This window comes from Artemia sp. Qi Xiang Cuo, chromosome 15 (assembly GCF_049724085.1).
Source record: "Artemia sp. Qi Xiang Cuo chromosome 15, ASM4972408v1, whole genome shotgun sequence".
NCBI classification, from domain to species: Eukaryota; Metazoa; Arthropoda; class Branchiopoda; order Anostraca; family Artemiidae; genus Artemia; species Artemia sp. Qi Xiang Cuo.
The window spans coordinates 36,174,858-36,201,532 of NC_142808.1; the positions used below are offsets into that span (position 1 = coordinate 36,174,858).

The 26,675-nt window shown below is 36.0% G+C and overlaps 1 protein-coding gene across 1 annotated transcript in view; it reads left to right on the forward strand.

Annotated features, from left to right (window-relative positions):
- The window catches only part of LOC148943617 (coagulation factor X-like), a 96,385-nt gene that overhangs the window by 41,842 nt on the left and 27,868 nt on the right, over positions 1 to 26,675 (forward strand). Inside the window, exon 2 of the mRNA XM_089101181.1 lies at positions 12,094 to 12,345. Within this exon, the coding sequence (XP_088957307.1) occupies positions 12,094 to 12,345 (252 nt within the window). The remainder of the gene's footprint in view (positions 1 to 12,093; positions 12,346 to 26,675) is intronic.

The following is a 26,675-nucleotide window of genomic DNA, read 5'->3' on the forward strand; positions in this document are numbered from 1 at the left end:
CCTAAAGAACGAAGCAAAAACGGAAGGCAAAAAACTTTACAACAAATATTCGGGACCGTACAGAATAGTCAAAAAGTACAATAACGATTATACTTTTAAAATGGAAAATCCCGATAATGGAAGAACTTGCAAGGCGCACGTTAGTCGAATAAAAAGACCCAAATTTCCAGAAAGATGGCTCCTCCACTGATTCGTCATATGCAGAAAATGAGCCCCCTAGATCAAGATTGGCAGAGCTAAAACCCTTTAATTTCAAGCAAGACTATTTCGAGAATGACAGTGATGAGGAAAAGTTTGAAGAATTTTTAGCTATGAAAAATCTAGTTATTCAAAAGAAAAAATCCCAAATACCAGGATTTTTTCCTGAAATAAAAACACAAAAAGATCCAAAAAGTTTTTCATCGGCGAGCGCAGGAGATCTAGATTATTCAATATATCCAAAAACCCAATTTTTCCCCGATAGAATTTCGACCCCTTGTCCCCCAAAAATATTTCCAGACGATATGGTTTCCCCTGCAACACTAATAGAAAGAACCCTGTCATTGCAGGAATAATTAAACGGAGCTGTAGAAACCTCCGGTATTACCGTAAAGAAAACTCCCAAAGATTCAACTAAAACAAATCTGCAAGAGGCTATGGATTTAATAAATTTCCCCATAAAAACGAGTCAAAGTAATTGCCCGAGAATAAAACTCCCAAGGATGACCAGCAAGGTCAATATCTTGATATAACTGTGTCCAAGGTCAAACCTAAACAGTGGACTTCATGGAGGGAAACCTTAGTGCAAAAACTGCCCCACTCTCCTGAGGACGTTCAAACAGTGAAGAAACCCCGCAGAACCTATTGATTCCTCTCAAAGCTCGCAAGAATATTTCAAATCTCCCGGGTCGAAAACTCTTAGCGAGGACTTAGAGAATAAACCTTCTACTTCCAGAGGAGAAGAAATTTACGAAGGAAGGGCAGGTGATACCTCAAGAAGTGCCACCTCTAAAAGTTCTAATCCGGATTCGTAGGAAACCAGTTCCAAAGAGTCTGACGGCGAATCAGACCATATAGTAGTTAAAGAAATAGGGAAATCAAGACCGACTTCAGCAGCCGTACACGCGAAACAAACGAAATTAAAAGGCCAAGAATTTTTGAAAAAACAATACAAAAAGTTTGACATTATTTCGCTAGAAATACCGAAAAAGAAAAACCGCAGGAAACAGAGGAGAAAATAACGACACAGTCAGGCAGAACGGTTAAAAAACCTAACAGATGGAAATATCCCTAATTAATGTAGACAAATTTCAAATATAATAAATTTAACAGTTTGCAAGTAACGTTAACCAATTAAATATTAATGAAAAAAAAATAATACGAGGGATGTCAAAACATTGGTGATCAGAGAGAAAGGCCCAAAGTAGGAAGCTCGTGGTCGACTGAGAACGACAAGTGGTGTTGGACCACGTTTTGTGGGAAGCCTGGGGAGGAACTTAAAGCACATGCAGCTTTTAATTTGTTGTGGGCGTGATTGCCCTTAGATGTCCTATTAAAAATCAACCCATGTCCTAACCAAGATGGATATTATCCAAAACAAGAAATTACCAGTACAGAAGCGTATAATTATATAAAATATTTTGTCTTAGTGTAGATTATAATTATTTTAGGCCTACACATAAAATAGGATACCAGTGTAATTATGTGCTGCACGCTTGCTTATTCATGTGTTTCTTACTCGAGAAATATAATATAAAATTAAATTGTATAACGATTACTAGCTACGCTTTAAAGTTATATCTCAACCAGTCATAGAGGTATATCACGACCAGAATAAAACTTGGGAGTCCTAACTTTACTTTCCTAACCTATCTAATCATAAAATATTTATTCTGTTTTACGCCTACAAATCAGTTTTCTTTGGCCAATGCCACAAAATGATTACATAATAAGAAATAACCGAAATAAAAATTAAAGTGCCTTTGAAAAAAAAATATAATAATAACAAAGCAGTAAACAAACGAATTTTGCAAAAAATGGGTAGAATTAATGATAAGTTAATTTTAGAAACAAAAAATAAGATGCTGCTTCAAATTATCTTCATAATCCTGGTTTTTCACGCAGTGGCCAAAGATATTGTAAGACATTGAGTAATATTCAATCAGGAGAATTCATTCCTAGCTAGCCATGACGCATGGAAGATCTTTATGAAATTGGACCCCAAACCCTTCGAGACCATGTTTCAACAAGTAACAAGACTAGAAAGAAACACTAATGAACTCAAAGAATCGACCAATTTCTGGTGGAACACACTATTGGCCGTATGTTTCGTATTCGCGACTTCCCTGACCATAAGAACCCTATTGACTTGTAATTACGGAAAAATCCTGAGACTAGAAGGTGAAAACCAAGAGAAGAACACGGGGAAATAGCTGAAATGCAGATGTTAAACCCGGAACCCCCTGACAACGTCTAAGCCAAGAAAAAGGGAAGACATTAGAAAACGAGTGGGTATAGAGGTCTCCGCTTGTCCTTGCTATGTCTTGTTCCCCCGTGATAGTATTGTTTGCGTAAAACCGTGCGGTTATGACGGTGCAACATGCGTTTCTTAAACAGCACGGACGTGCGTGAACAATGCAGGCATGAAACATGTTGTAAAAATTAGACCTCAAAATTCACCATGTTTTTATTTTAAATCTAATGTAAAATTAACTGAGTGTTGAAAGAGTGGTGAACACAATAAAATTTTAGTTTTGTATACTAATATTAGTGAATTTATTTAACTCTGTCTTGTGGCGCAAAAATTCATGTACTCAGTCGATACATGACCTATTTGTATCATGACTACTCGTTTTAAAGAATGTGTGATTCTGCCGAGTTATTTTATTTCAGGAATTGGAACGTCATATCAGACACTACTCAGGACAATGCATAGACCAGTGCAAGTATAGCCCAGTAGCACCTATTTTCATCACATCTCGACCAATGAAGAGTACTCGCCATAAACCCCAAGAAACTCTCGACCCAACTTTGCCTATAAAAATTATGGATACCCTTTGATCAAGGAAACGATGATTGTTTGGCGAAGAATAATTTTCCTCAAACACAAATCATATTATGTATCAGGTAACAAATCTCAGTATCCAGTGCTTTATAGAACTATAAACATAACAACCCTGAGAATCCCATTATCTAGCATAAGATATAAGTGAATACATCATCCCTGACAATAATATCGATGAACCCAATTCAGCTGAATTTCTACATGTCGACGATTCACATGTTGAATCCCCTTCAACCCTTTCTCCAGTAAGAGATTACAGAGACATTAGAGATATTACCGTTAATTTTACGAGATAAGTTTTGAAATATGGACTTGGAAACCAACCATTGAATCCTGTAACCAAAATAATCCCAATGAATAACCCCTGAGTGACAATATACTCCTCCAAAAAGATAAAGACAATATGTTGAAGGAGTCACTAAAGTTTGATGTTGACCCATTCCAAATTCGAATATCATTTCCCCTATGATTTATCAAGGAGTCCCCATAAAAGCTAATGAGTACAAGCCATGCACGAAAAATTTTATGAACTAAAATCTCTAAGTGCGTGAAGGAACAATTTTACACGAGAAACACATTCTCTATGTGATTAAAGACAGCCCGAAAGTGAAATAATTTAGGATAGTCAACCCTTCTGGTATCTACGGATTCCCAGTGCTCAAACCCTTAACAATAAGGCACCCTACGAACTATCCAAAAACAACAGGTGAGAATGAACTTTTAATGGCAAAATTCCACACACCTGTAACCAAAAGTATCATTTCCAGTTTGATAATTGGAGATATCACTTCGTCCAAGATGAACGTAACCATACTCGAACTAATCTGTGAGGAAACTACATATGAATGTTTTAAAACTTTGTTTCACCAATACGATACTAGTGAAGAACCATAATTCGCAACAGGAGGAGCGAGTACGTAGAGAGACACGTATAGTGGTAAAATAGGTGTGAACTCATATCTGACAACTTAACAATTTTCATAATTCAATGTTGATATTACATAACAAACAGTCCAAGTGAAAGTGTTTTTGTCACCACTGAAAATGGTAAACATAATATTGTGTGTAATAAATCATTCATGTATGTACCGCTTGATATTCAAGTAGAATTAGGTGTAGTATTATCATGTTATTCATTTAATGTAGCGTAGATAGAAAGTAGTGAGCCATATAGACAGCAAAATCAAAAAAAAGCCTTGTAAAAAGTGAATTCAAAAAAATCTTATGTAAAGGTAGAATAGCCCCAACCTTGTTGGAAATGTAAAAGTAATCATTGTTAGATGTAGAAAAAAAATCTTTAGTATAGTAGCTAGCCTAGAACCATGAATAATCTTAGTCCGGTAGATGAATTTTAGATAGGGATGTAAAAAAAAAAGTAATAGAGAAAATTTTTAGCACTCCTGATTAAGCCATAATATAAATATAAAATAATTATGTAGAAGAAATAGTTAATAAATGGCGAACATTTTAAAAGCCCAAAGGCAAGCAAGTACTAATGACGGGACGTCATTAATTGATGGGAAGTGTAATATATACCTTGAGTAAAATGCGATGTATTTAAAATACCAAAATAAAGTTCCTTCTTTCTAAAGATAATTCCGACTTCCTATAATTAAGTTAAATCTAGTTTCAAAAATGAAAAGTCCTTAATCAGCAAAGAAAAAAAACTGCAGTTAGCCTCAGACAAAGAACGGTGCTATCCAAGCTTTGCATTTCGCTAAGACAGTGAGCAATAAAAAAGGTGCTACGCACAATATTTCTAAGGAAGTTTAAACAGTAAGAACTATATGAACGTCTAAAATCATCAAAAATATTCACGAAGTATTATTGAACCAAAGGTTTACGTCCTTGGGGCCACTCGAGCCAATTGTGAGCCAGTTTTCACACCGCAGAAGGAAAAAAAACTACATTTGATAGTGGGGTAAAAGTGCTTTTTATATATATCCGTATTTGAGAATGAGGACCGTTCAGATAGGTTTACTTGGCGTACGATCTTAGCAATTCTTTGATTTTTATATATCCGTCACCCTTGTTGTCTCTCGAAGTGATTCACTGCTATGCACCTAAATATTCCATTTCCAATAAATCCACTGTTTTTTACCTGTGTTTATTTCATTTTATATGTCTGCATCTAGTCTAAAAACAGGTAATTAGTTCGCAAATCTCCAAGGACGTTCCCAGGGAATCTGATCTCTAGTTGGATCAAGAAAAAGAGGTCACATTTATATTTCTACATATTCTATTTTCTCCCATTAATTGAGGGCGGCGCTAGCCTAGTTGACACAATCTTTAGCGCTATAAGCGGCGTTATCGGAGAACCTATAAAGTGTAAGTTCTCAGCTTTAAGGTACGATATTACATTTGACGCGGTGAATATTTATGACCACAATTAAGCCCAGTCCCTTTTCTTTTATAACCACAGCCCTAAAGCTTTCATCGCTACAAAAAAAACAATAGACATTAACACAGAACTGGTCACAAAAAAACCTTTGAGGTAAGCTGCCATAAAGGCTGGATTAGGAATAAGAACGTGTTTTTAAATTATTTTTCTTTCATCTCATTGAATTGCCTAGTTTTACCAAACTTTTTATCAGTCCTGGTTGAACTTTGCTGAAGTAAGGATACTGGGACAGCTTTGAAATTTTTTTTATTTTTGGTTTGATTGGTCGCATGACTAGCAATGATGCTAGTCTTTTCTTTTATATTATTTTGTCTTACTGAGGATGGCCCTTGGACATAGGGCTGAGATATTCAAATTATCTTCACTGTCAGCAACGAAGAATCATATGCGAAAGCGTTGCAAATGTTGGACGTCATGAACCAGTCATAGTTCATAATGTGTTTCCATGTTGTAAAGGTACTTTTCTGCCTGACATTGCCTTTGTGTAAGACTCTTCAGTCGGTCATTACCGTCCACATTTTAAAAATCCAGATCATTTAGTCCTTTTCGAGGAGGCAATTTTACTGAACAAAATATTTTAGAGAGGTAATTGAGATTAGAAAATATATACATAGATACCTTGCTATAAATAGGGATGCTGTACATATTCCCATAAGGAAATATGTCCAAAAATTTATTTCCCTAAATGTTTCGTGTGTTTAAAATAAAACTACCCTTCCGCATTTCTAATGAAAATCGAGTCTATAGACAAGCTAATTCTATTGCTAAGCAAGGAATTTTCGCACAATCCAATTGGTGAATGTTCTTTCATTTATTCTGGTTTGTTTGATTTAATATGTATTTTGTGAAGTTTACTTCAAAAGGTTATATTTTTTTCGTTTTTGTTTTTCTTAGCACTGAAGACTGTTTGACGGAGGCTCTTGTTGAAATGTTTATTTTCGCTTCATATTATTCCATTGGCTGACACCACCCTCTTTTTTTCTTTGCTATTTGATTTATTTTTCATTTGTTGTTTTTTCTTCTTTGTTTCATACGTCGGCTGACTGCGACTTGACTGCAACTCGTAGACACGTAAACACTGTTCTTTCTGGAACAATGTCCATTCACTGAGATGCTGCTGCTACCTTCACTCCTATTTTCGACAAAGCTCAATCTTTTGCAACTACTTTAGGCTTTGGGGCTTGAGGTGACTCACCCAACAATAAGAGGTGAAAAGAACTATCATCTTGACGATCCTGATCTTCTCAGTCACTATAGAAGATCTCTATTTATTTCTTTTCTAGACTGCTCCATATCAGAGCTGAAACAGCGCTTTGAAATCTGCCAAAATCTATTGTCTCATCCCGGCATCCTTGTCCCTTCGAATACTGTATCTGTCGATCCCAAAACCATGAAGTTAGAGTCTTTGCTTGAGCCATATGGCGACATTCTTCCAGAGCTTTGGTGCAACAGTTCTTATCACTGAATAGCATTCTTGGGCTGTATCTTCTCTTTACGAAGCAACTCCATATATTTTCCAAATATTTCTCTTCTCTTGCCTATTCTTCCAGCGTTTTCCTATCAGCAGTGCTACTCCGGAAAGAAGCTTCTGTATGCTAAGAAGGTTAAAAACCTGTCGAAGAAATTCAACGGGACTCAGAGAAACGCTGTGTGGTTTAGCCTTACTCGCCATCCATAAGCATTGATATCTGCCACGAAAATGTCATCGACCAGGGAAGACAAATCGTCGTTTATATTTCGTTATGTAATCACATATTTTAAATGACAAAAAAACTTGGTTGGCTACAAAGTTAAGCCCAGTTTGCGTATCCTCGTTTTTAAGATTATGCTATTCCGAATCTATATAAAAAATTTAATTTTTTGGGGATTATAATATAGGCGTAATTTTGTCTATGGGAGTATCAGATACCATTGACAAGGGTTGCTCTTAACATATTATCCGTGTTGATAGTTAAATTTTGTATAAGTTATTAGAGAGGGTCTCAATGGACGAGGATAAACTGCCATTTTATGAGGTAACTGAAGGAAAAGGCGAGCTATATAGTAAAACATAGGAATCTAATTAGAATATAAGAATCTCAAGCATCCAGGGAGGAGATGGCTTAGCCCTAGAGATCCTCAACACGTGTCTGGATCCCGAGTGTCTTTTCATAGACCCATCCTCTCCATTCTATAGAACTTGCACTTCACACTTACGGTCGTTTCCATTGCGCAAGTCCCGTTTTGTTTCCTTTTTATAATGCGCAGCAACTCTCATTTCCTTAGTTTATTGTAGAGCTTTTTGAAATCCGGCACTTTTAAACAATTAAATTTAAGAACAAAATTTACTGCGTCCTTAGAGACAAGACATTTTCATTGCCACATACTTTAGCAAGGTGCCAAAATATGACTTGTGATAACCAATAGTTGTGGTGTCTTACAACAGCCAGGGAAAATAGAACAACAACACGGAAAATAAATCTGAAGAAATGTAAATTTGTAAGTAAAAATTTAAACAACATTCACTTATTCACTTATTTTTTTCACTAATTTTTCACTAAAATTTTCACTTATTTCTTCCTAATATTCGAAAGCCAATATAATTTTATGCAAAATCTTCCTTATTTAGTATTCTTAGAAATTTAAATACAAGGATGAAAATTTTTTGAAATAGTTTCATCCTTTATATACCAGATTATTTAGCAATGAAATTATTAATTTTTGTTTCATTCACGTTTTCAGTCATTTTTTTCAACCGCTGTCTAAATTGAATGCGTTTTATATCGGTCACCTTACCTATCTTTTAGGCAACGGTTTCATTTCTTACTACCATATCATGGTTGCTGCAACCTAGTGAAGAGCAAAAAAAGCCCATAAGTTACCAAAAGTTAGAAAATATGTTTAGGAAAAAAATGCCTAGTTAAACAAATTGCAATCTGACACGGATTTAAGAATAATAACTATTATTTTGATTCGTCTGAAACGTAAAAGTTTATTGCGAAAAGAAATTTATGGTGATTTAGAATAAAGTCAGGAACCCCTTAAAAACGGTGTAAAATCAAAATGAAAAGAGCTTCCTTGGATTCAGAGTAGTCGAAAACCTAATACAAGGAAATTACAGCCCCCCACTATTAGCAACAAGGAAACTTACTTTTTTTGCATGGGTAGCACTGAACTGTCTCCCGTTTTTTTTCCACGGCTAGCGGTTTAGAAGAACATCATAGAGAGATGTTTAATGGCTCATTCAAAGGCTATTTCTCACATCTACAGAACTTTTATAAGTTCTATCATCCTAAAATGCCATTTGGCATGGGATGGGGCTATAGGACTAGATAAACAACGTAGACAGATTTTTAATCATATGCAGCGTGCTAGCGCTGCCTAAGTAAAGAACAATGTCGGCACAATGTGTGTTTGTTTTTCTCCCTACCCGGGCACTTCGTATCGAAGGAGTTGTCGTAGAAATTTTGAAAAGGGCTCATTCGATCGGAAATTGGAGTGGTTAGTGCCCTTTTTAATAGTTGAAAAACGCCATTTATTCCCTCGAACACATCCAATCAAAATTTTGAGATAGCCATTTTGTTCAGCGTAGTTGATTTCCTGATTGAGAATATCTTTTTGAGGAGGACACTCCCCCACAACCCTTGGAGCAAGGGTTTTAAGTTATACCCTGAGAGCATATAAGAACGATGTTGGCACAATGTACTATTTAATGTTTTTTCCTTTAGAGCAGGGCACTTCATATGGAATGGGTCGTCGTAGAAACTTCAAAAGGGGCTCATTCGATTGATAATCGAGGGTTCTAGTGTCCTTTTTAATAGTCGAAAGTGATTGGAGGACAACTGTCCCCCCCCCCACCACAACCATCATTCCCCTAAACAATCCAATCAAAATTTTGAAATTGCCATTTTGTAAAGCGTAGTTGATTTCTTGATAGAAAATATGTTTTTGAGGAGGACACTCCCCCAAAACCCTCAGGACAAGTGTTTTTAGTTATGCCCTGGGGGCATATCAGGTTTTTGTTGAAGACTTTTTCGTAGAAACTTCAAAACAGCCTCATTCGACTGGAAGTTCGAAGGGTTTGTACCTTGTTTAATATTCGAAAGTGATTGAAGAGCAACTACCCCCCCCCCACGCCATCCATTCCCCCAAACAAATCCAATCAAAATTTTGAGGTAGCTATTTTGCTCAGCGTAGTTGATTTCCAGATAGGAAATATTTTTTTGAGGAGGACACTCCCCCACAACCCTCAGGGTAAGAGTTTTAATTTATGCCCTGGGGGCATATAAGGTTTTTGTAGAAGGGTTTGTCGTAGAATCTTCAAAACAGGCTCCTTCGATTTGAAATTCACAGGGATAGTGTCCTTAGTAGTAGTCGAAAGTGATTGAAGGGCAACTAGCTCCCCCCCCCACAACCATCATTCCCCCTAATACATTCAACCAAAATTTTGAGATAGCCATTTTGTTCAGCGTAGTTAATTTCCAGATAGAAAATATGTTTTTGAGGAGGACACTCCCCCAAAACCCTCAGGGCAAGGGTTTTAGTTTATGCCCTTGGGGTCATCTAAGCTTTTTATAGAAGGCGTTGTCGTAGAAACTTCACAACAGGCTCATCTGACTGGAACTTCAACGGCCTCGCCCCCCCCCTCCCCCACGCCCATCATTCCCCCAAACAAATCCAGTCAAAATTTTGAGATAGCTATTTTGTTCAGCGTAGCTGATTTTCAGATAGAAAATATGTTTTGTGGAGGACACTCCCCAACAACCCTCAGGGCAAGGGTTTTAAGTTATAACCTAGGGGCATATAAGGTTTTTACAGAAGGCGTTGTCGTAGAAACTTCAAAACAGGCTCATTCGATTGGAAATTCAAAGGGCTAGTGCCGATTTTAATGGTCGAAAGTTGTTGAAGGGCAACCAGCCCCCTTCCCCCGTCTATCTTTCCCCCAAATACAACCCATCAAAATTTTGAGATAGTTGGGGGCATATAACGTTTTTATATAATGCTTTGTTATAGAAACTTCAAAACAGGCTCTATCGATTGGAAATTCAAAGGGCTGGTGCCTTTTTAATAGTCGAAAGTGATTGGTGGGCAACTAGCCCGCCCCCCACGCCCATCATTCCCCAAATCACGTCCAATCAAAATTTTGAGATAGCCATTTTGTTCAGCGTAGTTGATTTACAAATAGAAAATGTGTTTTTGAGGAGGACACTCCCCCACAACCCTCAGGGTAAGGGTTTTAATTTATGTCCAGGGGGCATATAAGCTTTTTATAGAAGGCGTTGTCGTAGAAACTTTAAAAGGGGCTAATTCGATTGGAAATTTAAAGGGCTAGTACCTATTTTAATAGTCGAAAGTGATTGAAGGGCTACTAGCCCCCTCCTCCCCCCCCACCATTCCCCCAAACACATCCAATCAAAATTTTAAGATAGCCATTTTGTTCAGCCTAGTTGATTTTCGGATAAAATATATTTTTTTGAGGACACTCCCATACACCCCTCGGGGTAAGGGCTTTAAGTTATGCTCTGAGGGCATATAAGAACGATGTTGGAACAAATTATTATTTATTATTTTTTTCCTTTAGAGTAGGGCACTTTAAATGGAAGGGGTTGTTGTAGAAACTTCAAAAGGGGTTCATTCGATTGGAAATTGAGAGTTCTAGTGCCTTTTTTTTATGATCAAAAGTGATTGGAGGGCTACTAGCCCTCCCCCACGCCCATCATTCCCCCAAACACATCCAATCAAAATTTTGAGATAGCCATTTTGTTCAGCGTAGTTGATTTACAGATAGAAAATACCTTTTTGAGGAGGACACTCCTCCACAACCCTCAGGGCAAGCGTTTTAAGTTGTGCCCTGGGGGCAAATCAGGTTTTTATAGGAAGGGGTTGTCGTAGAAACTTCAAAAGGGGCTCATTCGATAGGAAATTGAGAGTTCTAGTGCCTTTTTTTATAATCAAAAGTGATTGGAGGGCTACTAGCCCTCCCCCACGCCCGTCATTCCCCCAAACACATCCAATCAAAATTTTGAGAGAGCCATTTTGTTCAGCGTAGTTGATTTACAGATAGAAAATACCTTTTTGAGGAGGACACTCCTCCACAACCCTCAGGGCAACGGTTTTAAGTTATGCCCTGGTGGCAAATAAGGTTTTTATAGAAGGCGTTGTCGTAGAAACTTCAAAAAGGGCTCATTCGACTGGAAATTCAAAGGGCTAGTGCCCTTTTTAATAGTCGAAAGCGAGTGGAGGGCGACAAGCCCCCCCCCTCCTCACGCCCATCATCCCCCCAAACACATCCAATAAAAATTTTGAGACAGCCATTTTGTTCAGCGTAGTTTATTTCCAGGTAGAAAATATGCTTTTGCGGAGGAAGCTCCCCCACAGCCCTCAGAGTTCGTGGGAGAAACTAAAATTTATATCTTTTTCATTGATTGATTTTGAAAGGGTTCTTTAATTAGCTAGCTGCTACCCTACATTTAGATAAAATTATGCTCCGACTTGGATACCAAAGCCCCAATTAACGAGATAAGTCTTTAATGGACTTTTTATTCATTTTTTATTTTTTTTTTGTATTTGCTTTCTGTTTTGTGTAATTTTTTGAAAGATTAATTGTTTTCAATGTCATCTGTGGACAAAATTTTTTTCTCAGACTCTAATCCAAGCTTATTACTTTCAGCAACTCCTTGCAAAAATAACCCATGTCTTAACAACGGAACATGCAGTTCAAATGGCATGGATTCTTACAGCTGTAGATGTTCAGATGCATTTGAGGGTCAAAACTGTGAGTGTATAAGTAACATATGCCAAACATCCTATTCAAAATGTGGAAATGCAACTGGTGTTATGTGCAGTCCAGGATGTACTACAACAACTTGCTCTTGTTATTTCAAATATGACAGATATAATGATCAAAACAAAACATGTGAAGGTAACTGTTTTATATCTGATAGTCTTTTTGCATATACCGTATATTATTGGCTTAATATAGCATTTATAGAAATTTTAAGTGCACTTTAGGAAGGGATTATAATTTTGTGGCCTAGGAAGGCGTTTTGGCTCAAATAATAACACTTTGTGTGCATATCTCGTTGTTTAAGACTACTCATTGTCCCCATTTTAGTAATTTGTGGTTTTTCATGACGACTTTAGATATTTTAACTGATTTGTGATTAGAGTGTTTCTTTTCTCCTGTAGCAAGAGTTCAACTAGGCAAAATTTCTTGAATTTCATAGCTACTGTACCAAAGACATTCCGTAATCGTTAACCTTTGCATGACCAAATGGCAAAACAAAAACAATATTGTCCAGAGTGCAAATTACGAGTTACATCTAACTCAATTAATTATTTAAATTGGGACTCTTGGTTCCTCGCAGGGGCCGGAAAGTGCTCCAAGATAGATATTATCCATTGGAGTAGCTCTTGGATGTGCCTTGATTGCTCTACTAAATCCAAGGTAAATATTAATCCTTCTCTGGGTATTTCTTTACCCCGTTCTGGCTTCCCTAGAACACCTCGTACCCCAGTTGAAAGAAAAATAATGCTTAGCATCCTAAGTGACCTAAGCAGTCCTACTTCTTTTCCTGACCCTCCACACAGACAGCTTTCTTATTTAACAGAAACACTTCCCTTGCCCCACCCCAGCGCCAAATGCTTCTCCAAGGCTCAACGCTCGTATCGTGCCAAACCACTGAATGCTCCATGTATAAATCTGTTCAACAGACAGCGTCACGGCAGCCCCCTCCTTACAACCAGATTTTACAAAGATTTGACTTCAAAAGAAAAGTTAATGACTGCGTTAATGCTGATTGCAGATTTTTTGTCAATTTATAAAAGTGATACAAGAAGTCAACCTACAAATAATTCCATCCCAGACGAGGTAAATAAAAACACTTTAGACTTTCATCTTCAAAAAAGTGCATTGTCCTCAAGCTCAACGAATATTAGTGAAGGAAGCAGAGGATTAAGCTTTAGCCACTACAAGTGACATAAATCTAAGTTCAGAAATTGTATCTGACCTCAATCTCACCCCTATTCAACCTAATTATAATTCTGACCTTGAGACCTAAATCACAGATGTCCGATTTTTTTTGAAATGACGGAAATGAATCTGCCTAATAATAATGACTTCACTTCTAATACTCACAAAAGCGCTAATATAATTTTGGCAGGTTTTTGTAAATTTGGAAATAAATGTGATGTTGAACATGATCGTGCTCCAAGCAAGCTGCAGGAATTACTATTCCTGATAATAGTGTTATAAAAAATTGCAAGTTTCTTAAGCAAGGAATTTGCAAATCAGGTCCCTTGGGCCCCTATAATCATGAATCCATTACCAATAGCCTCAAAAAGCTAAATGAAGTTAGTGCAAGAGTGTTTTTCCAGTTTTTTATATAACAAGTGTGACCAAATGAGGTGCTTTTTATTGCACGTATGTCATTTCTACCTCACTGGCAAGTGTACTAAAGCAAAGTATAATTTTGACCATGTTCTTTTATGCAAGTTGCTATAAAGTGGGCGTTGTTTCGGGTGTGATAGCCTAAGCAACAAACCTAAGATAACCGAAGTAAAACGCCCCAGGTATTTCTCTCTGAAACGCCCTCTAAACCAGAAATTTACTCACGACCAGTCAAGTCACCATCGCAGATATTACTGAACCAAAAACCTCCCATAATCACCTTTTACTCATTTATCTCCCAGTCACAAACCCCTTTGCATACCCAATCCGCTCCATGCGCTCAAGAGTTTGTTGACTGGTTTGGGCACTTACCCGTCATTTACCAAAGTAAATGCGACCTCTCCCCTCCCAGAAACTTTTGACTATTAAAAAGGGCACTAATTCCGTTCAAATGATTCCTGTTCAATACCAAAAACAATTGGTTTGTGCGATCATGCCTGGGAGTAAAAAAAAAAGGATAAAAGTAATGTAACCGAACAAACAAATAAACATGCATCAGTGATTTTTTTAGGAAAGATATATATATATATATATATATATATATATATATATATATATATATATATATATATATATATATATATATATATATATATATATATATATATATATATATATATGTATATATGTATATATATACGTTGGTAATCTATAATAAAAAGACACTGAACAACTGAATTTTCATAGCATGAAACCCAATCACGGTTTTTAAATCCTTTTCCTCCCGTACCAACCAAACCATCAAGTTCTTTTTTTTATTCTAGATATCTTTTAATCCCTATGCATTTCCAAGGCCAGAACATAATTTGAACTTTACTATAAAAAATACAAATGAATGTGCATCGTCAGTTTAATATACATATACTGATACTTATCCATCGCACCGCATCGATACTCATACCTCGCCATCGCACCTCCAATCCTGCCTAATGTATTTACCAGTAGGGCAAGTTAATTCATGAGGTCTGCAGGTGTAGGTTTTGTCCCAATGTTCACCATTATCTTCGTCGGACAGATCTGACGATCCGATTCTTACTGCCACCGCACCTCAGATCGATGTTAATGCAGCGCCCATCACTGCACATGAACTCGAATGAACAGCAGAAGTTTGGTATTGGCCAAACAACTAACGAATAAGCTGAAATTATTTGCTCAGGAAATTATAAAGACGGGCAGAATACTACACGTAGACATAACCAAACGACTCCGCTCTTAAAGGGGAGCGCGCTAGCGCTGCCTATGATAGCTATGATTTACTTAGGCTGCCTATTGCTGCCTAAGTAAAGAACGATGTGGTCACAATGTGTTTTTTTTTCTCCACCAGGGCACTTCGTATCGAAGGAGTTGTTGTAGAGACTTCAAAAAGGGCTCATTCGATTGGAAATTAGAGTGGGTAGTACCCTTTTTAATAATTGAAAGTGATTGAAGGGCAACTAGCCCCCCCCCCAAGCCCATCATTCCCCCAAACACATCCAATAAAAATTTTGAGATAGCCATTTTGTTCAGCGTAGTTGATTTCCATATAGAAAATATATTTTTGAGGAGGACACTCCCCCACAACCCTCGGGGCAACAGTTTTAAGTTATGCCCTTAGGGCATATAAGAACGATGTTGGCACAATGTACTACTTATTATTTTTTTCCTTTAAAGCAGGGCACTTCTTACGGAAGGGGTTTTCGGAGATACTTCCAAAAGGGTTCAATCGATTGGAAATTGAGAGTTCTAGTGTCCTTTGTAATAGTCGAAAGTGATTGGACGGCAACTACCCCCCCCCCCCACCTACGCCCATCATTCCCCAAAATACATCCAATCAAAATTTTTGAGATAGCCATTTTGTTCAGCGTAAATGATTTCCAGTTAGAAAATATGTTTTTGAGGAGGACACTCCCCCACAACCCTAAGGGCAAGGGTTTTAAGTTATGCCCTGGGGGCATATAAGATTTTCATAGAAGGTGTTGTCGTAGAAACTTCAAAAAAGGCTAATTCGATTGTAAATTCAAAGAGCTAGTGCCCTTTTAATAATCGAAAGTGATTGGAGGGCAACTAGAACCCCTACACCCATCATTTCCCCAAACACATCCAATCAGAATTTTGAGATAGCCATTTTGTTCAGCGTAGTTGATTTCCAGATAGAAAATATGTTTTTTAAGGAGGACACTCCCCCACAACCCTCGGGGCAAGGGTTTTAAGTTATGCCCTGAGGGCATATAAGAACGATTTTGGCACAATGTACTATTTATTATTTTTTCCTATAGAGCAGGGCACTTCATATGGGAGGCGTTGTCGTAGAAACTTCAAAAAATGCTCATTCGATTGGAAATTCAAAAGGCTAGGGCCCTTTTTAATAGTTTCAAGTGATTGGAGGGCAACTAACCCCCCCCCCCCGACGCCCATCATTCCCCCAAAAACATCCAATAAATATTTTGAGATAGCCATTTTGTTCTGCGTAGTTGATTTCTAGATAGAAAATATATTTTTGAGGAGGAAACTCCCCCACAACCCTTAGGGCAAGGATTACAAGTTATGCCCTGGGGGCCTATAAGGTTTTTATTGAAATATGTGTCGCATAAACTTGAAAAATGGCTCAGTCTATTTGAAATTCAAACGGATAGTACCCTTTTTAATAGTTGAAAGTGATTTGAGGGCAACTAACCCCCCTCTCACGCCCACTTTTTCCCCAAACACATCCAATCAAAATTTTTAGATAGCCATTTTATTCAACGAAGCTGAAAGTTTTTTAAATTAGGTCTTTTAGGATGATAACCCCCTCAGAGCCCTCAGTGCTAGAGTTGTAAGCTATGCCCTGGGGGCATATATGGTTTATATAGAAAGTTGTTGCATAAATCATAGGCAGCGCAATCGCGCTGCCTAAGTAAAGAACGGGGACACTCGAGAACGAGACAAGAAACGGGGATTAAGTAAAGAGAAGGACACTCCCCCACAACCCTCAGGGCAAGGGTTTTAAGTTATGGCCTGGGGGCACACAAGACCGATGTTTTCACATTGTATTATTTATTTTTTTCTTTTTTTTAGAGCAGGGCACTTCGTATCGAAAAAGTTGTCGTAGAAACTTCGAAAAGCGCTCATTCAATTGGAAATTGGAGTGGCTTGTGCCCTTTTTAATAGTCCAAAGTGATTGGAAGGCGACTAACACCCCTCTCACGCCCACCATTTCCCCAAACACATCCAATCAAAATTTTGAGATAGCCATGTTGTTTAACGTAATTGAAAGTTCTGGAAATTCGGTCTTAGAAGATGACAACCACCCTAAGAGACTTTGGAATAAGGGTTGTAATTTATGCCCTGGGGGCATGTAAGGTGTTTGTAGAAAGCGTTGTCGTTTCAAAAAGGGCTCATTCGATTGGAAATCGAAAGGCCTAGTGCCCTTTTTAATGGTCGAAAGGGATTGGAAGGCTTAACATTTTTATAGTAAAGATTGAAGTGTGTATAATGTATTATTTTTTGTTGTTGTTGTTGTTTAGACCAGGGCACTACGTATCGAAGGAGTTGTCGTGGAAACTTCGAAAAGAGCTCATTCGATTGAAAATAGAAAGGGCTGATGCCCTTATTAAAAGTCGAAAGCGATTTGAGGGCAACTGATTCCCCTTTCACTCCCACCCTCCCACGCCCATCACTCCCACCCACCCACGCCAATCCTCCCATTTCTGCCCTTAAAATTTAACCAAATCAAAATAGCGTAAGTGTATCCAAGCTATCAAAGAAAGTAAACAGATTTTTTGCGAATGGTATCAAGCTTTCAATTTCAGGTTAACTAGAGGAGGTGCGAAACTAAATTAAACAGTGCTATTTGTGTCCAGATTTTTAAAAGTGTGCATGCTGTTAAAAATTGCTTAAAATGTTTCTCCAGCTTACGAATAGCAGGCCAAACTATAAAGTCTTAAGAAAAGAAAAGATCTAATGTATTATTTTCTTTTTCCCTGAACAGACTATATCAATATAAAACAGAAATTAATTTAAAAAACTTTTTCCACAAAATAAGTTTTCCAAAGAAAAGTAAAGAACTCCATTAAACAAAAATGAGCAAAAATAAAATCAAATATTCTACCAAGCGTGAAACTACCACAAATCAGCATCGACAAATAAATGAAACCCAAAGCGAACAGAAATTACCCTAATTAACCGAGTCAAACACAAAGCGAGCAGAAATTAACATAAGTTTGGTGCAAAACTCCTATGCCTTCCCAAGGCCAGAAAAAAAATTGCACTTTACTGAAATAATACAAATGAATGTGCATTGTCAGTTTAATATATATATATATACATATATATATATATACTTATATTTAGTTATCAAAATGATAAAATTAATTTGATTTTTTAAAGTTATAAAAGTAAAAACGTTTATGTTTTTTCAGTAAAGTGCAAATTATGTTATTGCCTTGGGAAGGCATAGGGGTTTTGAGCCCAACTTACGATAATTTCTGCTCGTTTTGAGTTTGACTCGATTATTTATTGTGTTTCTGTTGTTTATTTATTGTTATTGTTATTTCTTTTTAAAGGAAGCTTCTTCTAAGAAAGTTCATAAAAAAAAACAGCTCATGTTAACACTTTGCTTGTAAGTAAATACATTATTTTTTGTTTTCTGTTGGATCTTTTTTGTTTTCTGTTGGATATTTTGTGCCCCCCTCCCCGTCCTAAAAAAAAATCTGGATCCGCCCGTGTGTTATTTATCTCAAAATTAGAGGGAAGCGTAAGAATATTCATCAGTAATTACATATGTGCATCGTAATAAATAGTAAACATAGATATACTTATATTTGAGTATGACATTTTGGCCTATCAATATATCATATCAATATTAGCTTTCTGTTAACTAAAAGTTGACTGGAGAGATTTTGTTATAGATCAATAATTCAAGTTTTATAACAAGATAAAATGAATTTTTCATTAGTTGTGAAAGAACTGTCTTTCAAACATTTTTCTGATCTTTTTGTTGTTGGCATAAAAACTCGGATCAAGGAACTAATTTATAATTCTAGGCCAGTTCAAATATCGATTTTAATTAATGTACTTCAATTTTCAATTTATTTAATTTAAATTTTATTTGTTATTTTTTTCTTTTTTATCAGAATGAATAAAAAACGAACATAAATTAGATAAACATGATATTAGATACGGCCGTACTAGAAAAAATCAGAAATAAATATGTTAATTATGATTTTGTAACTTGCTGATATTAGATATCAGATATCAACATGTCCTAGGATGAAAGGATTAGAATGACTTTTGAGTCTTTGACGGAAAGTTAATACAAAACAGAATGCAAACAGGGGTTAATGCTAAACCCTCTGTTTTCTAAAAGCCAGAATATAATTATTACTTTATTGATAAAAATTCTTTTAATTGTTTTCACCTTTATAACTTTAAGAATTTTTTTACGATTTAAAAATTAGTTACGATTTTAAGGAATAAATATCGTCTTATCTATAGAAAATGCATCTAATAGAAATTTTGAGACAGCCATTGCATTCAAAATAGTCTAAATATCATATAACCTGGCTTTTGGAGTTAAAACAAACTCAACAGATAAGGGCAGGGATTGTAAGTTATGCCCAGGGGGTATTTAAGGTTCTTATGGAAGGGATGGTTGTTTAAGTTTAGAAGAGGCTTTGTCTTTCTCCCTGAAAAAGACTTTGTCAATATAAAACGAACATAAATTAATTAAAAAAAACTTTTTCCACAAAATAAGTTTTTCAAAAAAAAGAGTAAATAACTCCATTAAACCAAAAATGAACAAAAATAGAATCAAATTATGTACCTAGCATACAAATACCACAAGTCAGATTCAATAACCCAAAACAAACAGAAATTAAAAGAAGTCAAACTAAAAAAAAAAAACGGAAATTAATATGAGTAGGGTTCTAAACCCCATGCGTTCCAAAAGCTAGAATCTAATTTGTGTTTTACTGAAAAAAATTCAAATGAACTTAGTGAAAAAAATATGTATGGCGAGTTTAATGAACAAAATAGAATCAAATAATCTACCAAGCATACAACTATCACAAATCAGTATCAATAAAAAAATGAAACCCAGAACAAACAGAAATTAAAATACGCATAACTCAAAACGAACAGAAATTAATCTGAGTAGGGTTCTAAAAGCTAGAATATAATTTTGTACTTTATTAAAAAAAAAATTGTTTTAATGTTTTCACTTTTATAACCTAAAGAAATCAAAAATTAATTAAGATTCTATGGAATAAATATCAGCATATGTGCATTAAACTGACAATGCATATTTTTTTCAGTAAATTCATTTGAATTTCTTTTCAGTTCTTTACTGAAAACGTTTGACACTAGGAGCTCAAAATCCTATTCTATGGCCAAAAAATTTTATTCATAATTAATTGTATTTCTAAAAATAACCTTGAAAGCAGTGGCGTTGTTTCAGGCGGGCACTGATTTAGAGAGAAAAAGTATTCTATAGCCCATGCTCTTGACTTTTTGGATGGCAGGGGCAGATCCAGGATTTTTATGGGAGGAGGGGGGGGCAAAATAGGTTGATCCTATAAAAAAAAATTTTGGGGGGCGCAAAATAGGTTAATTCGATAAACTTGCGCTAAAAGCAACTTTAATTAACGCAAACTTGGGTTAATTAAGTAAGTTACGCTACTTTAGACTACGCTTGGGGGGGCGCGTGTCCCCCTCGCGCCCCTTGATCCACCACTGTCGGATGGAGCTCCATTTTGCCCTCCCCCCCAATAAAGTGTTGTAGCTACATCCCGGCTTGAGAGCTCCGATTCAACTTGGTAATTCTGAGTAAGTTTTACATGACTGCTAATAAGGTAATTTTTAACATGAGAAGAATTATTATTGTAAGTTAGTCATCTTTCGAGCTTAAATTATTACTAGACTCCCACCTTTGTATGTATTTATAATCAATCAAGAAAAAGTGTCAAAAACGGTATTAATTGTTTTCGTTTTCATTTTAATTTTTCAATAGTGTTTTTATTCCGCATCCACAGAATTTACATTCAAAATTTTCAAGGGAAATGCTACATTTTTGTCTAAAAAATAAGCAAAGCTTTTTCATTAGATTTGGTGCGTTTTTGGTCTATGACAGCTTAGACATTAATAGGTTTATAAGTCCAGATACAGTTTGTTTGTCGGATATGCTTTAAATTGATCATGAGATAATCCACAGGCTTAGGTGGTTTCTCTGGAAACATTCTCCAATTCCAATTAGAATACTCCCCGAGGAAAATTACCCCGTCTCCCAGCCATAGTTAGTTATCACTTCGCGTTTGACCTATGAACATCTATTGTTATTTAAGCCGGATTAAATTTGGAATAAATTACAGTGAATTGCAGTGACCGTCAGTTTCGAAATAAGTGAAATAATAAATTTATATTTACGGACTATTTTACCATTTGGATATATTTACTCGCTCATATAAGGTCATCTATTATTTTACTATCTTTTTAATTTGGTTTGATAAGTTGATTATAATTCAATTTTCCTAATAAGCGAGCAGAAGAGGGGAGTTTCTTGTCGCAAGGGCCGTTGTACCTGCCGGGAGTGTTACTCCCTTAAATTGTGAGTGTTACTCCCTTAAATTGCGGGGATCGGGTAGCAGGAAACTACGCTTCCTTCGCTTATTGGTCTCTAGTTCTTATGATATGTATAGTGAATAATGGACTTGTTTTTTCGCCGGTTTTAAATTTTTTGCAATTTAACCGTGGTAATGGAGTGACTGAAAACTAAATACTTAAATTTGTAAAGGATTTTTTTCTGGAATTGCCGTGTTCAATCGAAGCTAAAAAAAAACTCCTTTGCGATGCGACTGTACCTGGGACTGAACTTCCAAAAAGACAGGGGCCGAAGGCTTTGGAAAGCCATCTGAAGGATATGTTAAGTATATTCGAGAAATGTGACGATGATGACATAGACCTACCGATGTTTGTTATTCGTTCTCCAAATGATGTACCATTCATCCCTCCTTTGGTTTATTCGAGTTTGAACGCGAAATTGAATAGAATGGAACACTTCCTAAAGACTGTTTCAAGTAAGTTTGATTCGTATGATAATCACTTTCCACTACTGCCTGTCCGTGCGACGCCGTCAACTGACTCTCACACCACTATTGTTGTCTCTAAAGTGCCACAAAAACTAAATGATCCGATAAAATGCAAAGAAGTGCTAGTTAAACTGAGCTGTCATGATGCAGTTACCAAGCTGAGTTTCGAAGGTAATAAATGGCTAATCAATGTTAAAAAATCTCTTGCTGAAGAATGCAAAGACTCTTTCAGTGATTTTAGAAGAATATCCATCCAAGGTGATCACTAAGCGGTTGTTCAGGATAGTCAGAGGAATATCGAAAGACTTAGACCTCTCATTCTTTCAAGGATATCCAGGTGTGGTGGAAGCTATGCGGCTCGGTGACACTGGCACGGTTAAGCTTCAGTTTTGTGACTCCATGTCAAAAGCCAAGGCTTTGTAAAATGGTGTTAAACTTGGATATGAATATTTATCTGTGAAAGAATATCTGTCGGCACCACGGTGCTGTCTAAAATGCCGTTTGCCAGACCATAAAGTAGCTGATTGTGCAAGTTTCATTACGAAGTGTGCACGCTTTGCGGGCCCTCATATTTCCACCAAGGATTCTCCCTGCCAGCTTGATGCAAGATGTGCCAATTGTGTTGAAAATCATGCCTCCTTTAGTCTTAGATGCAAAGTGCTGGGAGATATCATTGCCAGGAAGAAATGATTGTGCCTGTTTCGATTGTTTTGCTTAATATAAATGGTACTCGTTTAAAGGAGCATATGATGGATGAATTGTGTGACCAGTTTGACATAGTATGCCTTCAAGAACACCTCCTGACTTCTACTAGTCTTAAAGTGTTAAAAAGAAGTCCTAATCATTTTGTTTTTACAACCAATGCTGAGGTCACTTTTGGTAGACCTTCTGGAGGCCTCGCGTGCAATGTTAAGAATAACCTGAATTTTCTCTCTCCAGTGTGTTTTCACAGTGATAAATTCATCCTTGCGGTTCGGTTTGGTAATACTGTGCTGATAAATGTGAATCTCCCGTGTAACAAAGAAACTATTTCTGCTTTAAACGCGTATATGAAAGCCTCGGTAAATCTTAAGGCCATTCTTTCGTCTGTTGTATCGACTGGTTATGATTTCATAGTGGTTGGTGACTTCAACACAGATATTACAAATCAGTCAGTTCGATCCGATATAGTCCTTGATGCTTTTTCTGCTTATAAAATAGTTGAGAAAAGTATTGATTATTCATATATTCACCAATCTGGAAGTTTGTCTAATATTGATCATGTAGGTTCCTTGCCAAATATTAATATATCAACTTTTCTTGTTCATGAAGACTATCGTGATATTGACCACCTCCCGATTTTGTTCTCTGCTTCAATATTTGCTTCCCGTTCTACTAGACCATTTACGTAAAGTTCTAAGTAGCTTTACAGGAAAAACTAGAGTAGAGCTAATTTTGCATTTTATATTACTACGTTGTTCCGTGTTATTGGGTTCTATAAAAGTTCCTTACCATTTGCTTCAAGTTACTGACCGTTTCTCAAATGATAAGCAGTCTCTAAATGAATATTATGATAAAATAATTTGGTACTTAAAACAAGCACAGGCGACTGCTGTTCCTCTAGAAAAGATTAACGTTAAAACTAGAACACCAGAATGGGTTTTGGACCAAGAATTAAAAGTTGTAAAGAATAAAGCTAAGTTTTGGCTACGAATATGGGTGTCTTGCGCTCGGCCAAATCGAGGAGTTGTCTTTGATCTGAAGCAAAGTGCCAAGCGTGCTTATAAAAAACGTTTACGGCAGTCTAGGATATCTGATTTTGATTTTCCTGCGTCGAGAAAGGAGTGGTCTCATTTTCTGAATTCGGATAACCTTAGTAGTGATTTTTCCGAAAGTCCTATTGCAGTTCATACTTGGGTGTCGTATTATAATGATATTTTCGGCAAGGTGAACCGGGAAGTTTAAATGCTTTTTTGTAACCTTCTTGAGTCGTGTTTGCCTAATCGGTTTTCTCAGAGTAGTGTATTACCAGTTTCTACTGTTGATATTGGTCAAGCTATTAAGAACATGAAATCTAGCTCTGTTGATCAAGACGGAATTTCGTCTTATCATCTAAAAGTAGTTTGCCCAACTTGGATAGATCACCTTCAGCTACTGTTTCAGATGTGTTTATCTATTTCTATGGTTCTCGACAGTTTTCTCTTTGGCACAGCCACCTCGGTTTTGAAGCGTGGAAAAACTCCATCAGAGTGTAGTTCTTATCGACCAATTACTGTTTCGTGCACTCTTAGCCAAATTTTTGAATATATTCTTCTCCCTTCCATTTCAGAAAATGTTAATTTTGGTGAAAACCACTTTGAATTTCAAAAAGGCTAGCTTCCCTCCTTTTGTAATCTGTTAATGATAAATCTCATCATATCTGTGCTCTTGATCTTTCGAAAGCTTTCGATAGTATAGTTCACTCTCATGCACTCTATTCCCCTTTTTCCAACAATATTATCCTTTCTGTTGTTGTTTCGTTACGGTACTGGTATTCTAACTCTTTTATTCAGGTAAAATGTAATGGAGTAGTTTCTGATTCAAAGGTGTCTCTTCGGTGTGGGGTCCGTCAAGGTGGTGTGCTTTCTCCAACTATTTTTAAGTTATGTATTGCTCCTATCCTTTCATCCTTGCTTTCGACTTTCATTTCCGATTGAATTGATGTCTCGTATCTTGCTTATGGGGATGATGTTCTACTTGTCAGTCGTTCTAGGGCTGGACTCTCACATCCTGTCAGCTGGATCTCAGACCAGTTCAGACGGATTGGGCTTATGTTGAACATTGATAAGAGCGAATATATTTAATTTAATTCGAGTGCGACTCTCCCTCTTAACTGTGGTTTTTTCTATATTCCCCGTGTCTCTTTTTTTCGGCGGCTTGGTCGTCACATTACTAATAATCTCAAAACACTTCGGGCTCTGACAGTTTCTAATGCAAAAAAAAAAAAAATTCAGATAGGACATTCAAAAACTGTTCTAAATAGAGGGAGGTACAATAGCAAAGCGCTTGGGAAATTATATTCTTAATTTTGCGATCATTCTATTCTTTTTTCCAATTCTGAAGCCTAAAGATCTGAATTCTATCCGTACTAATTATTTTAAATTTTCTCGGTACCTTTTGTGCCTCCTTCCGTGGCTCCGAAACCGGCATTGGATATCTCGATTCGGCCTCCCTGATCTACGGGAAAAAATAACTGTGCTTGAGGGAAAGCTGTCGTTATATACAGGTGTTACTGCGCACCATAATTTACGTCGTTTTATGTAAATAATTGTTAAGTGTGCGAGTTTGCTTTTTTTATTATTAATATTATATTATTATTATTATAATAATAATATTAATTATATTAGTTATTTCTATTATTATTATAGTTGAAAATATTTTTTTTTAATTTAATTTTGATTATTTTTTTTAAATTAATGCCCAGGCTTAACCAACACATGATGTAACCAAGAATTAACCTGAATAGGGTTCTAAACACTATGCTTTCTAAAAGCCAGAATATAATTTGTACTTTAGTGAAAAAAAATCAATTGAATTTACTGAAAAAAATCTGCATTATTAGTTTAATATACATATGGTGATATTAATACCTTAAGATCTTAATTAATTTTTGATTTCTTAAAGTTATAAAAGTGAAAACATTAAAAAGAATTTTTTATAGAATTGCTATAAAAGAATTAAAAAGAAAAAGAATAAATTTTGTAAAAGCCGTTTTGTAAGAAATTACAAAGGAATGTTCATTGTCAGTTTAATGTACATATACTGATATTTAGTAATCAAAATGTTACTACTATTATTATTATTTTAAATTATATTATTTTAATTTCATGCCCAGGCTTAATCAACACATGATCTAAGCAAGACTTAATCTGAATAGGGTTCTAAACACTATGCTTTCAAAAAGCCAGAATATAATTAGTACTTTACTGAAAAAAAATTCAATTGAATTTACTGAAAAAAAATCTGCATTTTCAGGTTAATATAGATATGCTGATATTTATTCCTTAAGATCTTAATTAATTTTTGATTTCTTAAAGTTATAAAAGTGAAAACATTACAAAGATTTTTTTTTAAATTGCTATATAAGAATTAAAAAGAAAAAGAATAAATTTTGTAAAAGCCCTTTTGTAAAAAATTACAAAGGAATGTTCATTGTCAGTTTAATATACATGTACTGATATTTAGTAATCAAAATGTTAATGTTATTTGACTTATTAAAGTTATTAAAGTAAAAACATTTATATTTTTTCAGTAAAGTGCAAATTATGTTCTGGCCTTGGAAAGGCATATGAGTTTTGAGCCCTACTTATGTTAATTTCTGCGCGTTTTGAGTTTGACTCGGTTATTTATTGTAATATCTGTTCGTTTTGGGTTTTATTTATTTATCGGTGCTGATTTATGGTAGTTTCACGCTTGGCAGATAATTTGATTTTATTTTTGCTCATTTTTTCTTTAATGGAGTTCTTTACTTTTCTTTGAAAAACTTATTTTTTGGAAAAAGCCTTTTTAATAATTAAGAGTCCAAAGCGATCTGAACAATCGCCCCTTCTTCCACGCCTTTTCCCCCCAAACCCACCTGATAAAAATTTTGAAAGAGCCATTTTGTTAAAAATAGTTCAAAGTTCATATAATGAAAACTACGGTGTCGACATCCCCCCCCCCAGGGTCTGTGGGTAGGTGTTGTAGGTTATGCTTTTGGTGAATATGTGGTTCTTATGCAACGGATACTCGTATAAACTTCAGAAA